Source organism: Genypterus blacodes, unplaced genomic scaffold (assembly GCF_046128005.1).
Source record: "Genypterus blacodes isolate CSIRO-AG114 ecotype Tasmania unplaced genomic scaffold, CSIRO-AGI_Gbla_v1 ptg000131l_1, whole genome shotgun sequence".
Lineage (NCBI taxonomy): Eukaryota > Metazoa > Chordata > Actinopteri > Ophidiiformes > Ophidiidae > Genypterus > Genypterus blacodes.
The window spans coordinates 1181079-1196625 of NW_027466933.1; the positions used below are offsets into that span (position 1 = coordinate 1181079).

General features: G+C 45.3%; 2 protein-coding genes across 3 annotated transcripts; one reads left to right on the forward strand and one right to left on the reverse strand.

Moving 5' to 3' along the window:
- Positions 1-1202: 1202 nt before the first annotated feature.
- On the reverse strand, positions 1203-7788 carry LOC143010876 (tumor necrosis factor receptor superfamily member 1A). 2 transcript variants are annotated; one of them, XM_076163451.1, is made up of 10 exons: positions 7561-7788; positions 6817-6910; positions 6592-6723; positions 6147-6278; positions 5969-6008; positions 5526-5638; positions 5040-5168; positions 4666-4703; positions 4322-4430; positions 1203-3017 (listed from the first exon to the last, which is right to left on the reverse strand). In XM_076163451.1, exons 1-10 carry the CDS (start codon positions 7573-7575, stop codon positions 2713-2715), a joined length of 1107 nt encoding a protein of 368 aa, XP_076019566.1. In that variant the 5' UTR covers positions 7576-7788; the 3' UTR covers positions 1203-2712. The 2 variants fall into 2 exon arrangements, with proteins under 2 accessions (XP_076019566.1, XP_076019567.1); XM_076163452.1 differs by having other exon boundaries at positions 1204-3014.
- A 1349-nt stretch (positions 7789-9137) lies between these two features.
- On the forward strand, positions 9138-15368 carry znf362b (zinc finger protein 362b). Its single transcript, XM_076163450.1, has 9 exons — positions 9138-9488; positions 11175-11238; positions 11459-11720; positions 12057-12161; positions 12314-12629; positions 12816-13040; positions 13175-13253; positions 13370-13528; positions 13870-15368. The coding sequence occupies exons 2-9, from the start codon at positions 11176-11178 to the stop codon at positions 13984-13986; spliced, it is 1326 nt and encodes a 441-aa protein (XP_076019565.1). The 5' UTR covers positions 9138-9488; position 11175; the 3' UTR covers positions 13987-15368.
- Positions 15369-15547: the final 179 nt, after the last annotated feature.

The window sequence follows — 15547 nt, forward strand, 5'->3', positions numbered from 1 at the left end:
GTTGTAAATAAGTGTTGCTTCCTCATGTGTACACTTGAAAAGGTAAAAGCCCTGATAGGAAACAATCCAAAACGGTGGATGTGGAATTGGCATCTTTGTCATCTATTTTCTGGGACAGTGTGTCACTTAATACCACCGTCAAGTAGTCTTTTGTTAAAAAGTGTTGAGTCTCACTTTGAGATTTAAACTGCTTTTGTATGAGTGTTCAAATCAAAACTGTGTAAAAAAGAGACCCCAGAGGGTAAAAGACAAGAAGGTTCTGTCACAATGAGAAACAGATACTGTTTATGCATCATTTTAAACATTTCCCTCAGAGGGGCTTACAGCGCCCCCCAGCGTGAGCGGAGTGAAGCGTGTGACCTACCTGCGGCTTTTGTTGCCAGCAGCCGGAGGAACAAAAAACGGGACAAAAGTGAGACGAATCCGCGACTCTTAAAGTGTGAAAAGCTCGGGACAGACTCCAGCTGAAGCGGGACGCGGCCTCGGTTGATTCTGTGCCGCTGGACTTTCTGACACTCCAAACCTGAGCCCCATCTGTGGTAATTCAATAGCTGAGAGCTCCAGGACAACAAGAGTCCCCCTGCGACAACAAAGCGTCAACTTTTCTCAGGACTCATCTCTAAAAGAGCCAGGAAGTCTTTCACATCAGGGCGAAGTCCTCCAGGTCCGGGTCCGGGTGTCGCAGCTGTCGGGTTCGGGACGGGTCCGGGGCTGGGACCTGTTGTCCCTGAGCTCGGGTCCGGTTGCCAGTGGTAACCAGTAAACGCGCACCGAGGGGCGCAGTCTCAGTGCGACAACACGCAACTTTACACAGAAACATCCAGTTTAATCCAAACACTCAAAGGGTTGAAGAGGAAGAAGTCAGCGGGGTGAAACATTTTAACGGTGTTGTGGAGAGGAGAGATTTAACTTTGTTGCAAGTAAAAATCGCCCATTAGAGAAAATACTCGAATAAAAGTCATTTAGCTGCTGGTGTTAATTTACTTAAGTCTGAAAAGTATATTTTAGAAAATAACTTTACTAAAGTTTTGAAAGTAATAGCCAAGTCACTTGTTGTTCCACACTGTGACTTCATTCTATCTTCATCATCAAGACGTAATTAAACCCCTCAAATAGGAAACCAAAAGCAAGAATAGATGACCAGTGAGAAACTGTGATTTGTTAAATTATTCGTCAACTGTGTATTTGCAGCCAATCTGGCAATACTTTAATGTTTTGTTGATATCTGTGTCACATACAGTATTTGTTTTGTTGTTGTGTTTGTCTACCCAGTCTGTCTCTGTGTCACGTGTCCTCTGCTGTCTCCAGTCTCAGTCCCAGCAGGTGGACAGGGACAATGTAGGACATCTGTTCTTTAGGCCGGAGCACAATTTGCAATTCATGAGTTGAGTTTAATCCATGTAAAGAAAGAGAGCAGCCTGAGCTCAGAGGCGCCATGAGCAGCATGAGGGCAGCTGCTGAAGCGCACACACACACACACACACACACACACACACACACACACACACACGGCCAACACTGACACCTGGCGGCTAATAGCAGTTTTATTCAAGTACCGTACTGATATGAGCATTAGAACTTTAACTTAATAACAACAAGGGCCTGTCACTCAAAAACCAGAGCGTACAAACCCAAAGGCAAATAAAGAACTACATTATTATGTAAAGCATTATTTACAAAGTAAGTCATTAAATCTACAAACAAAAAACCTTGAGATCCTCCTGCACCACAACAAAGAGCACCAGAGCCAACCTGTTCACCTTAGCCCCACGGGTTTAGTGGAAAGTGAAAGTGTGATGCACCGTGGGGATTCCAGATTTCTTCCTCTGTGAGTTGATTCAGTGACCGCAACGTCCTACTTCTGTGACAAAAGTGTAAGACAAGGTGAGACGATCAAACGCCTCTCACATAGATACACTACAAGTGCATACACAAACATGAAATCACGTTGTAGTCTCGTCAGCACCAGCTTCCAGAGACAGGAAATAGGCCACACCGGCCTGGGTTACATTCACAGAAATGGAAGGAGATTCTTTTAGAGGACCTGCCCCACTCTGCTGCTTATAATTTAAACACACACTGTAAACAATCACATAGAGACACACTGGCATCTCTGCACTGTGCTGATAGGGGAAGGGACTTTCTGGAAGAAACCACTTCAGACACACATTCACCCCTCCATGCTCCACTCCTCTAAAGGTCCACACCAGACACCTCAAAATCAACCTTTGAGCACCACAAGCATCTCCTTAGCAACCATAGACCACAGACGCCTCACTGACCTTTGACAATGGCATGCCACAAGCTTCTGACTTGTTTTTGCATCTTTTTGGGGGATTTACATCACTGTGAACTCTTCTTGGTTCAGCGTTTTATGCGTCTGCCACCGTTTCCTATTTTCTATTGCAATCGTTGTCCTCTGCCTGTTACTGTGAGTTCATCCTTACATGTCACGTTTGTTAGGGGAGGTTGTTCCCCAGAGACCTTGTGTAGGTTTGGACCTGTTGCATTGTGGGTCTAATACGTTTATTACTGCATGTGTGATTGGTGACATCACATTAGCAATATAACCACCAGTCTGTTCCCAGTGAAGGTTTCTGTGGTTCCACTTAGTGGCCACAGTTCAGTGGTTTCTACCCTGAGAACTTGTGATTTCTGCTCTTTCTCCCTCATCTCCTCTGCAGGCTGTGACCCCCTTGTGTCCGTCGGCATCTACTGCAGCTTCCCCAGCCTCTCCTGCAGCAGCTGGGCACAGCCGGTCAGGTCCATGTAGTGCAAGGCCAAGTAGACGTCGTCCAGCGAGGCAGAGGGCCGCTGGCTCCACAGCCTCAGCATCAGGTACTGCTTCTCCATGAGGCCCAGGCTCGGGCAGGCCTCCAGCTCCACACGCTCCAGGTCTTGGTCCGCCACCGACAGCAGCCGCAAGAACTCCTTCCACCGCCGCAGGGGCACTTCCTTTATGATGGCGTAGAGGACGATGGCGGGCCACTGGTCTGAATGCTCCTCTTCACTGGCTGCTGGGAGGAAAGAAACACATTAAGAGAAACAAAGAAGAATGACATTTCTGCTGTATTTACTGGAGGAACCTGTTGATGAGCAGCAGCACACGATCAGACACGCTAAACTCTACTCACCTCTCCTCTAAATAAGTGAACACATCACAAGTGGAACTACTCCAAAATACTCCCAGGCAAGAAACAAGTGAAGTCCTGCACAAGTGGAACTGCTCCCTAATCAAATCTATCAGTTTATGCATATTGTGGATAAGTTATAGTTTTGAAATGTTACATCTCATGGTTTGGGGAAGTCCAGACTTAAAAGGCTTGAGAGAAGTCAGTGAGAGTCCAAGTCAAGCAGAGCTCATGTGACCACAGCCCTGGATCCTGCTTGCGCAGAGCAGGAACCGCTACTATCTGCGTTTCTAAGAATCACTCCCTGTGGGTAAAAACAAACAGTATGTGGGCTGAAACTTCCAAGAACACTGCAGTATCAGTTTGGTACACTTGGTACACTTGAAGGAATTGAATTGTAAACTTTTAAGACGCCTGCAGCCCTCCTGTAGGGGAGGGTTTGATGACTTTAAAACACACACCGGGCTTGAAGATGAGTCCAAAACAAACTGGGGTCGCTGCGGTCGATTTGGAAGCAGGTGGCCGATGTAATTTCCCTGCTACAGCTAACAGGAATCCCGGCAGGCGCAGACCTACATCACATCTCCCATAGAGGCGTAACCACAAGGGTTTTTTTTTTATCTTAGCCACAAACAACAAGACACCACGCAAACAAATGCCAGGAAACACAGTTGAATTTTCACTCAAGGGCGGCCCAACCATGTTAGAAGGGAATTTGAAAGGTTTCCTGGGCTGTGATGAGCCTCGTCAGGCCATTCTGAGTGAGTAGATGTAGATCATCTTAAAGGGCGTGTAAATAAAAGGCACAGGAAAGATGCAAAGCAGCAGCAGCAGCCACTATCAGATCTGCCATTTCCCATTAGGTCGACGCGGTGACAGAAGTGAAACAGTAAAGGCGTCCTGCGTTCCAGTTTACACCTCCACACTGAGAGACATGGCTGATTTACGATAAGCGATAGTGCAACACTTCACCCTCCAGCCTCTACACGCTCAATTTGCATTGAGTTTGGCATTCATGTGGCAAATTAAACATTGTAATAAAATAAAATAAAATAAAATAAAATAAGATAAAATTATTTGGACAAACTCATCAATTTATGGCTATGTTGAAAAAGTTCAGCAATATTTTCTCATTTTTTAGGATAGAAGATACAAGAAGAACAAAATAATGACGTCACACTGAACCGTACCTTTCTTTTCCACATCCAGCAGCAGAGGAGTGATGTGGTTTGGATGTCCAGTTGTGGCCGGACTGCAGCAAAGAGTTTGTGTTTGTGTTTCTTCACAGATGTTTAGTGTCTAAAAAAAAAAAAGGAGAGAAAGGGGATAGAGGAGTGAATGTAAGTTATGTTACGGACAAATCTAAAGCACTGGACTTTCCTAGGATTTATGTAAAACCTTTCCTACATTTAAATTATATTTACAATTCACCTTCTCTGCTGCTGACCTTTGCTTTATTATTTTGTGTTCTAAAACAATGTTTCTGTTATCTTTACATCAGCAGAGATCAAACTACTTGAAACTGAGCACAAACCTGTGTGGGCGGGCTGCCGAGCTGATCAGTGTATTCTTCTGTCAGGAAGAGCAAACAGATATGATCACAAAGTTTCCTGCTCACAGTGGTTAAACTGTGAAGAAGCACACTAAGTTAAAACTCTGTACAAAAAAATGTGTCTGCCAAATGGGTCACACTGCTGAACAAACACTTAACATTGAAGTAAACCTCAAAAGCAGAAGTATCATATGTGTGTCTCTGTGGCTCTGATGGTTTCTATGCAAATGTATGTCTCAGCAATCATGTATGTATCTGCAACCACAGACTCTACACGATGCTCTTATTCAAAATATCTGACGTCATGATAAACAGCTCATACTTTGAAATGAGACACATTGAGGCTTCATACTAACCCGTGAAACTGTTGGTGATGCAGCTGGGACAACATTGTGGCTGTCTGGTAAAGACCACCAGAATGACCAACAGCACCAGACCGGTCACCACCACCGCCAGGAGGGTCAGTACAGGCCCGGGGGTCACTGCTGCAGAGACACAGATCCAAACACAAACCTTAAGACTTTGATCTGGTTTCTATAGTCTAAGGAAGAGAATTGACGAAATGCAGCAGTGGTGATGAAAACGAGAGGAAGATTAAAAGAGGAAATTAAAGATATCCGGGAATGATGTCATACTAATAAGTGTAGGAAGAAGCTCTGGGAATAAATCTTCAAATTCTAGAATTTATCGCATCAGAAATAATGTTAGGGATCGTCTACAAGAATTCTGCAAAAAAGAGAAAAGAGAAAAAAATCTAGAAAAGGTTATGAAGTGTTGGAATTTCAAAGTAAAATGGCCAAAATACATTAAATAAATACATGGGATACATGTGAGGAACTGACTGTTGGCTGATGGACTGATGACAGGATTTGGGATTGCCCCTGTAGTTATCGTTGTCGTGGTCGTAGGTGTAGCTGTCATTGTGGTGGACGGCTTTGTTGTACTGTTCTCCTTACTGGGGAAACAATAGTAACCAACATGGAAAAAAAGGAATGGAATCAGACGACAAAGTTGTTTGTGCATTCAAATACACAACACTGTAAAAGCTTCCACACTCCTCAGGTGAGGTGGTTTCTGGGAGCTCCATGAAAACACAGAAAACGAATGTCAAACACACATGAAAAAGAATTTGGAATTTTTCAGCCAAATGGCAGGAAGTCCTGGCTCACAGTACAGTATGTTTCCATTTGTCTGCAATTGGGAAGAGCAAATCATCTGAATTCTCCTTTATATTAACAGCGAATCAAAGCATGGCTGTGTTTTGTGTGTCGTAAAGATCTCACACCTTTGGCACGGCTGGCAGATCTTCATGTTATTCGTTCTATCTGGAAAACAAAAGATGAGATTGCTTCTGACAAATCCGAAAGACAACAACATGGCCTTAACTTGAGCTTTAAGATGGGATTGTTGTAAATTTAAGCAGGAACAAATACAGAAGCTGTGCCTCCATCTGATCCACTTACAGCCATCACAGGGGTCGCATCTCTTGCAGTCCAGCTGTTGGGGGTGAAGGGTCTCTGAATTGTAGAAACCTTTCTTGCAGGTACATTTTGTGTCCCTGTTAGAGGAGCAGGCCTGTTCTACTTCCTGATGATCTAGAGAAAAAGAACAGATTCAGCAGCGTTTCCTTTCACTCACAGGAACAATCACAATTATAAAGACAAGGACAGATTTGGTTTGACATGTTTCCACTACATTAAACTTGAAATTCTCAAAACAAAAGAAATAGAAAATGGATTCTCGCAAATTTCAGGGAACATTCCAGAATTGGAACACTCAAATTCTCCCCCAATGTATTTTTTTGATATTCAAGTTACATTTTCCTCCTAAACTTTGGCCAATACTCCACAACATACATCTCTATTGTACCACCCTATTGAATTAAAGACAGCTGAACAAGAAACTTACGTTTGCCATCACATGGGGTGCAGCGTCGACATTCTCTTAGATTGTTCCCGTCTGAGTACGTGCTACCTTCACGGCAACTCTCACAGATATAAGAGCCAGGAGAACCATCACAGTATGATTTGATAAAAGAGCCTGAAGAAGAGCAGAGTGAGGAGAGATGTCAGCTCAGGATCATCCACAACACAGGGCCGCTTCTGTTGTGGCCGACCTGCTGGACACACCCACCTGCTGGACACACCGCCGAACACAGGCTGATGTTGTGCTGCACCTCCATGACGCTCAGTCCAATGGAAAGGAAGGTGAGCATCAGTGGACACACCTGAGAGACATGAGAGACCAGGCATCTGGTTGATGAGGACAGCTGAGGTGGAACCTGAATGCAAACCACCATTCTACCATCATGCACACTGAGTGAAAACAGACATCCCTGTCAGGTCTAACCGAGATGCAGTAGGGGATTCACAGGTAGAACGTGTAAATGCCATATCACCCAACGGTGAATAGAAGAGAAACACAAATGGAGAAGCAACACAAAATAAGGTCAGACCGTGACCTTTAGGAGGCATCTGAGGGATTCCCTGGCTTCCCAATACACCTCTGGCTCACTCAGTCTGCTCTCAAAATAAATCCTCAATGGTGATGTGATATGATTTGTAAGGATAACAAGTTAAATTATTCCTGCTGCGCTTTCACTCACACGTCTCAAACTGGGGGAAAAACACTTAATATGTAGATTGTTAACTGTATACATGACAAGTTAACAACTATTGAAAATCATCTCCTTCCCCCATCTTCTCTACATACATGTAATGAACTGACATGGTGTTATCAAACAATGACAGCATTTCCTACGAAGATGCGTAACAATCATTCTAATTCTGATGACAAAGGTAAATGTAGCAATGCATCCTGGGTAAATCAAACATGGTGTCGATCCAAATCATAAACCCCTGAATTGGATATACTCACCAAAGCAAAGCCCATTTTGGAAGACGGCTGCCTTCAAGTTACTAATCGGCTCCCTGGAGATGACTATTGGCTTGTATCATTTGAAGAACAAAGTTAAAGAGTCTAAACTGAAGCGGTTATTAGCAGTTACCCTGTGAGATCTCACTACAGTTCCAGTCATTCTCAAGTCAGGCTATCAGTCAAAGAGAGTGACTGACGTGCTTAAAAGAAGCCAGAGCGTGTATGTGTGTCAGTTCACTGCTTGTGAAACACACACACAGACAGGAAACACACACGCACAGCGACGCTGTTGATTGGTGGTAATCGAGCGTACGTCAACTGAGGAGTTCCTCTGCAGGTTGTTTCCTGTAATTCCGCTGAACCTCGCTGATTATGAAAATTGACCAGAAAGAGCGGTGACACACAGGGGAATGTTTGGTGAGTGACCGTTAACATCAGGTCCAAGGTCAAAGGGGCAGGCCGCTGATATACTGCATGCTGGGCAAATCCGCCACCTAAACACAAGTCCATGTGTCGGTCCATTTACGAGCAAAAGGTGAAATAAAAGATAAGAGAAGGAGATGCACCGTCACATCAACCCGTGAATATACAGGAAGGGAATATGAAACACAGACCTATACTTAGAGCAAACAGCTTAACTCCACTGTGCCACACAGCAATCCCCAGTTCTGCATAGACTGTGTGTACTGATAATATGAGGGGAGGATGATGATGAGAATGAGGGAAAATATCTCCTTTGATTTGATTCAAGATTTGATTTACTGTTGACATGATCTGTTTGATTTTGATTGGATCTCAAACTCATAATCCATCTTTCGAAAGTTTGAGGGGAATCCGTGATGACAGGGGAAGTTACAGGGAACCAAGTCTAGTAGGCTTCTGGATTTAGGTTTGAGCTCAACCCTGTGTTAAACTGCAAAATACAAACAAACAAAACATCAGAACAAAAACTTTGAATCCATTCAGCAGGCTGCTGAGCTACAACCCAAATGACACCCGGGTCTGTTCTCAGTATAAATACTGTAAAGCAGGAGAATATAAAGTCACTGGCAGACAGAATCCCCATTAAACTAATTTCATCTACATAAATCCCTAAATATCTTTTTAAGAGTTCTGTTCCAGAGCAATACAAAGCATCACATGGGGTAAAATGGGATGTGAGCCAACAGCCTGACTACACCTGTGAGTAAAAGCTGTTGTAAACTGCATAATAAAAACTTTACAAGCATTTAGTAAATGTTTAACAAATGCCAAAGCAAACATCCTTTAAATCTGTCAAAATGCCCAGATAGCATCTTTACCCCTGTAATGTGACGTCAGGCTGCCTTAAATATCATAACTGTACTTGTTTGAGAGATTCTTAGTGACAATAGATCTGAATAAATACCAAAATTGTATTAGTTTAAGGGGGAGGGTTCGTTCTCAATCAGTGAAACAAAAATCGTTAAACATAAAAGCCCTCAGAGTCAGAGGCTAATGGGGGCCATGACCTGCAGCACCCATGGGTGCACGTGTGTATTAATTCACATTTGTAACGTTGTTGCCTTCAAACATCACTGGCATGTCTTCATGTTAGACCCCGTGCAGCCTTCAGGATCCACATGGATTTTTCGCTCCTCCAGACGCGCCACACTACCGGGCTCATTCGGGATCTCTGCGGGCTGCACCGAGCGGGGAAACCGCACCGACTGACGCTTATTCGCACTCGGGACACATTGTGCCGCTTTAAACGGCAAATAAACGAGGCCATGTCAAACCCCGGAGCGGCGTCTCCTCGGCGTGTGTCGGTGCTCTGAGCCCGCAGCGGCACCCAGAAGTGAACAAAGCGACCCGGAAGCGGTGGTCCGACTGGAGGCAGGCAGAAAGAACATCAACCTTTTTATATTATAGCTGCACTCGCAAGACAATATCTGCGACCGGGACATCAGGTATTTGTGCATGTCTTTGTGTGTCTGTGCTGCCGTGCGTCGCCTCAACCGAGCCGCGATCCCCCCCCCCCGGTATGCGTTGTTGCATTGTGCACAAACGCAGCCGCCTTCCCCTCGATTCCGCGGAAAAAGTTGCAGAATGTGGCGAAAAGGAGCTCAAAGTGCGTTTTGGGTCGAGCCGTCGCTGCGTTTGGCGGTGATAAAGGCGTTGCGCTCTGGGTAGATTTTGACCTTTACGCGTCAACGCCGCTGTTTAGTCGGTGTTTGGGTCGAGCTGCATCATTCGGAGCTATTTTCGCAGCAGGCATGGTTGTTGTAGGAAGTGTCAGTTTTTTCAGAGCTGGGGAGGCCGGGCTATTCAAACCTGCATTTGGCCGTAAACAATCATTCATGCCTTTGACATGATAAACACACCTTTGTCTCCGCGCAGGGACGCTTCCTCGCCCCACACGGCTCCTCGGCGAGATGCTCCTAAATTTTGGGGGGCTCTGCAGAATATGGCGTCCCGCCTTATAAAAATAAGGCTGCCATTTTTGTTTCTCTTTTGTCTGGAAATGTTTTAAGCAAACTGTCTGAGAATGTCTGGGACTTGCGGGGGAGGCCGCGCCGCCGAAGCCTCCCCTACGGTCTGCCGCACAGATGCTCCCGGGGAAGAGCTAATGTCCCCCCGAAGTCTAGAGAAGGACAAGTTTGCTTCGGTCCCGGTGGTGTTTGCGTGTAAAAGAAAAGGAGCGAAGTGTAGTAATGTGGAGGTTTGACCGGCAGACAGGAGAAGCACCGGGGCGACATGTTCACGTTCATGCTAAGCGGCTAAAGCTCACACACACACACACACACACACTCGCTGCTTTTTAGGAGCAAATCTGGAAATAATGTCGTAAAAACGTCGCCAGGTGACATTTACAGCGTGTTTCAGTGTTTACTCACAGCTGACACACTCATTATCAGACATTATAAAGATATTTAAACTGCCCCAAATAACCACAACAGTGTTATTATCATCATTAACAACATCAAGGCTACAACACGACGGTGGCAGCCTCTGAATTGTATTAAATGTCACATAAAATCAGGCCTTTAGAAATGAATAAAGCCCCCCAGATTTAAATTTGTGAAGCCTTTGTTGTATTTCTGTGAATAAGCTCATATTAAACCTGACTGACGTCCTTTTGGAGGAAAATCTAAATGGGTCCAGCAGCTCTAAGTCTTGTCGTTTGCCTATAAAAGACAAAAGCACTTTGATGTCAGTAAAGTCACATTCATGGATGAAACAAGTGATTATTCACAATATAAGCTCTCTCTGTTTTGCCTCAGAATATATTTTGAGTACTCAAAGTGTCTCTGCTTTCCTGCAGAGTGTGTTCAAACATCTTGTCTTCATGTTTGGTCATCATTAAGAAGTATAAGTACAAGACTGATATACAGAAGCCTTGAAATCGTCTTTAACAATAACTGTGAATGAACTGAACACTGACTGGAGCTCAAATAAAATATTCACTTTCTATAGAACTTTTTGGCAATGTCATCAATATCATAGATTTCTGTAAAAAGATTATAACTCATTTATTGTTCATGCATCAGGAACACTTAAGGCTGAAACTTTTAGATGAATGACCAATGTCCAGTGTTGATGTTTGGAACTTAACACTGACAAACAATAAACTCCTTGAATCTCCACTCTTTCAGGATGGCGGAACCTCGATTTAACAATCCGTATTTCTGGCCTCCGCCTCCCTCCATGCCGGGCCAGGTAAGTCCTTTTCCATTTACGCTCTGTGAGATTTCCTCCTCTCTTGCCGTTTGTTTCCACATGTGAACGTCATTTCAGCCATTTAGCAGCAATCTGTATTCTGTTTCATCTCACGCTGATTCCCCGTCTTTCGCTCCTTCTGGGCTGCAGTTATGGGTCGTGAATGAAATTCACACATGGTGGCTGTTTTCAGTTGAGTATGACCCATTAACCCTTTCAGCTGGATAACCTGGTGCTCATCAACAAGATCAAGGAGCAGCTGATGGCCGAAAAGATCAGACCCCTGCACCTTCAGCCTACCTCCGCCCCCTCCCAGCAGCCCTTGCTGGTGCCCTCCTCGTCGCCGGACGGGGGCTTGCAGCACGGCATGTCTGTGCAGAAACCCCAGCCGCAGCAGGTGCCGGGTCACCATTCTCAGCAGCAGGGCTCCGGACAGCCGGACATCGCTCTGCACGCCCGGCCGGCCTCCAGCGCTGGACCAGGTACACTTTGACCTCTTGTGCTCACTGACTCTGCACATTTCTATGGCGACTTTAATGAGTTATGCAAACTTTGACATGCAGACTCCCCACAGGGGAGTCACTGGAACCTCTGTTATAAAACTCTGGATGACTAAGACCTGAATCATAATGATCAACAGAAGCATTGAAATGGAAATTTAGCTTATGATCTGAGCAAATACATTCTCTCTGGATGTTTCATCAGCCTCGTCAAAATAAGTTTTTAAAAGTGTATATGTAATGAAAATACTATTTACACACAGCACAGATTTTTTAAATCTTCAGTCATTGAACTGCCGTCTCCTCATATCTCCTCAGATGGAAACATGGACGACAAATCATTGGTGAAGTCCAAAGGATTGTGGGAAGATTGGCACATGAGACAGCTCACAGAGCAGCACGGCCGAATCAACCATCGCTCAGGTACTACAGTCAGCCGGCTGTGATGAGGGTCACAATAATATGGAAATGACGAAGGATGACGTAGATCCAAAGCCTCCTTGGTCATGTGTCGATAGTACTGTAGTCCTGTAGTAGCTGTGTATCCTTATGTACTTCCTGTGCCCCTGTGGCAGGTCTGGCACCTTCATCCCGAAACGACCACAGCACCTCGGAGGCCCTAACGCCCACAACTCCCACCTCCAGCAGTCTGAACCGGCTGGGCGGAGCCCCCTCTCTGAATATCATCTCCGGGCTGGCGAGCGGTCCCGGCATGGACCACATGAAGGCCGGGGGCCTGGCGGGACTCCTGGGGCCTCCGCCCAAAGCGCCGCGGGGGCGGAAGAAGATCAAAGCTGAAAACCCATCCGGCCCCCTGCTGGTGGTGCCCTACCCCATCCTGGCTGACCAGGGCTGTGTCACCATCGCACCCAAAGAAGGGAAAACCTACAGGTGGGACCGGCTCTTAACAATTTCAGGCTGACATTTAAGTGAACACACTGGAATACCACGGCAACCGAAATGTCAAATCAAATTATCCCCCCACATTTCTTTGTTTTTTTCAAATGAGATTAAGAAATATGAAATATGCCACTCACCACACCAGACTGACTCACCTGCCTGTGTTCTGTGGTCCAGATGCAAAGTGTGCCCGCTCACCTTCCTCACCAAGTCAGAGATGCAGATCCATTCCAAATCCCACACGGAGGCGAAGCCCCACAAGTGTCCCCACTGCTCCAAGACGTTCGCCAACGCCTCCTACCTGTCCCAACACCTGCGCATCCACCTGGGCATCAAACCCTACCACTGCTCCTACTGCGAGAACTCTTTCCGTCAGCTGTCACACCTGCAGCAGCACACCAGGTCGTGTGAACGCTCCGTCCGCTATCATTACATCATCCGCTTCATTGGACTCAGGGTTCAGTCCTTCTGTTCATGTAAAATTACCTTTCTTCTCTAATCTAACGTCTCGTTCTGACCTTCCTCTTTCTCCACAGAATCCATACAGGCGATAGACCTTATAAATGTGCTCACCCCGGCTGTGAAAAGGCTTTTACTCAGCTCTCTAACCTCCAGGTCAGTGCACCGTCCCACCATATTCCTTCGCCAGTCTGTGAAAACATGTGATTCCAAATCGTTAAATGATGTTAATTTGCCGTTCTCTCTCTTTGTCCCTTTCTCCCTTTGAACAGTCTCACCAGAGGCAGCACAATAAAGACAAGCCGTATAAATGTCCAAACTGCTACCGTGCCTACTCAGACTCAGCATCATTGCAGATCCACTTGTCGGCGCACGCCATCAAAAATGCTAAAGCGTACTGCTGTAGCATGTGTGGCCGGGCGTACACCTCAGTGAGTCTCCGTCTCTGTCGTCTGTCTTTCCCCTCTGTGTGCCTCGGGACTGTTGAGACGGTCGATAAAGCCATGTTTAGCCTGAAAACGGGTCGATTTCACTTCTGTCACCTTTTCAAACACAGTGATGAAACGCTGCCGTGTGTGTTCTGGCTAGACCTTTGAGAGATAAGACTCCATACTGAGCTGCTCTGATAAACTTGACAAGATTAGATAACATGCACGTAAACATACTCCTTGATGATGTCATACCTGACGATGATGATAAACACTCGCCTCTTGCCCTGTCTGCCTCTTCCCTGGTTGAAGCTGTGTTGTGTGTCCTGTTGTTGTTGTTGCAGGAGACCTACCTTATGAAGCACATGTCCAAACACACGGTGGTGGAGCACCTAGTGAGCCACCAGTCACCTCAGAGGACCGAGTCCCCCAACATCCCCATACGCATCTCCCTCATCTGAGCCCCTCAGCAGGAGGTTGGAGTCGCCGTCTATGTGAGGCTGGAGCTTAAGGGGTCCCGCACCCCCGGCCATCTACATAAGGCTTACATTAGCATATGACAGCTGACATAAGCATTCAGTGCTAGATTCAGTACACGGACGGAAGCCTCCGCCCGCCTCGACACACGCCGTCTGTCCAAATGAGCACAGCGTTATTTTGTGAATGTAACAATACAGCTAGATGTTGTCCAGAGGGTCGAGTGGCTCAGAATGTCTTACGTCAGATTTAATAAGCACTTTCGTAAGCGTCATGTAAACCGCCGGATTGCATCGGCCATCAAGTTAGAAATGTTTTTATTTCCTCTTCCATGAAATGGGTTTCCAAAATGTGCCAGACGATATTTGCCCTTATAAAGAATCAAGAAAGTAGAAAACGGTTTGCTGGGTGTGTTGTGGAAACATCCAAAGATAATCTTAAAGCACTTTTAGGCCTGGTGGGTTTGGCTCAAATTGTTTCAATCTTGTTGGATGGAAAATGCCAAAGGGCATTACTGTGGCAGCTAAGAGTATAGACTGTGTCTAAACCACAGTCCGTTCTGTTCCTTTGTGTTTTTACTCACATTGTTTGTGCTCGTACACACTTACAGGGTCATCTAAAAATTTGGAGAAAGGCAATCGGTAGATGACAATTAAACATTTTTTTTATGATTGTATTAATGAATTCAGGAGGGAAAAAAGGTTAGAAAGATGAATGTTGTATGTCCAAAAGATTTCACTCCATAATTGACATTCACTATGGCACCTTTATGATCATGACACGTGATCGACTAAACACTGCTACAGATCCTCACGTCCTATTCCCAGTGCCATAGCAACCTGATGAGGGTTTTTATGAGAAAGGAAATCCTGTCGTGTTCGTCAGCAATGAAGCTCTCGAGTATTACTTGTCAAAGTATTAGAAGTAAAAGGCATTATGGGCCAGATTAACTAAGCCTGACGCGAGGCTCTGAAAGACCGTCCGTATTTCCTAACGTGGCACACCGGGGGTTAACTCTCGCGGCCCTAGATTGTAGGCAAAGCAGCAAGAAACAAGTCAACTGGAAATGAGGACTTTACTTCACTTACTAAATGGTTTTTATCTAAAACACGTGATTAGAGATTGAATCATGAGGTAAACTGATGTCAGGCGAGAGATTCTGATGAAATTTAATTCTCTTTTGAATTTTGCGTGACCCAAACCCTTGGATGAAGAGCAGAGACAGCAGGTAGCCTCTTAAATAGCAGCAGTGCGTTGAAATGTACCTGGATGGTGCCTCTGCGTCTCACTTAGTAAATCTGGCCCCCCAAGCTGTAGCCAAGGTTGAATACATTTGCACGTGTATCAGCAACAACTCTACTGAGCTCTACTCTCTGAAAAAACATTTCAACTGAAATACAAACATTTCACTCGAGTGATAAATTGTAGAAAAAAGTTAGACGTTGGACCAAAATGTGAAGCTACTCCGACCCGAACAAGTATTTCTTTTTTTTTTATTATTGTTAATGAGCTTTATGCTTTTGAAATCAACTGCAGTATACTGTG

What these genes read in the sequence shown, in the direction of transcription:
- LOC143010876 (XM_076163451.1), bottom strand. An exon ending in CATCAGTCCATCAGCCAACA is followed by an intron (nt 5,169 to 5,525) that starts GTCAGTTCCTCA and finishes GTGTCTCTGCAG; the next exon opens with CAGTGACCCCCGGGCCTGTA. An exon ending in CATCACCAACAGTTTCACGG is followed by an intron (nt 4,704 to 5,039) that starts GTTAGTATGAAG and finishes TCTTCCTGACAG; the next exon opens with AAGAATACACTGATCAGCTC.
- znf362b (XM_076163450.1), top strand. Translation starts at nt 11,176, where the DNA reads ATGGCGGAACCTCGATTTAACAATCCGTATTTCTGGCCTCCGCCTCCC. An exon ending in CTCCCTCCATGCCGGGCCAG is followed by an intron (nt 11,239 to 11,458) that starts GTAAGTCCTTTT and finishes TAACCCTTTCAG; the next exon opens with CTGGATAACCTGGTGCTCAT. An exon ending in GGCCTCCAGCGCTGGACCAG is followed by an intron (nt 11,721 to 12,056) that starts GTACACTTTGAC and finishes ATATCTCCTCAG; the next exon opens with ATGGAAACATGGACGACAAA.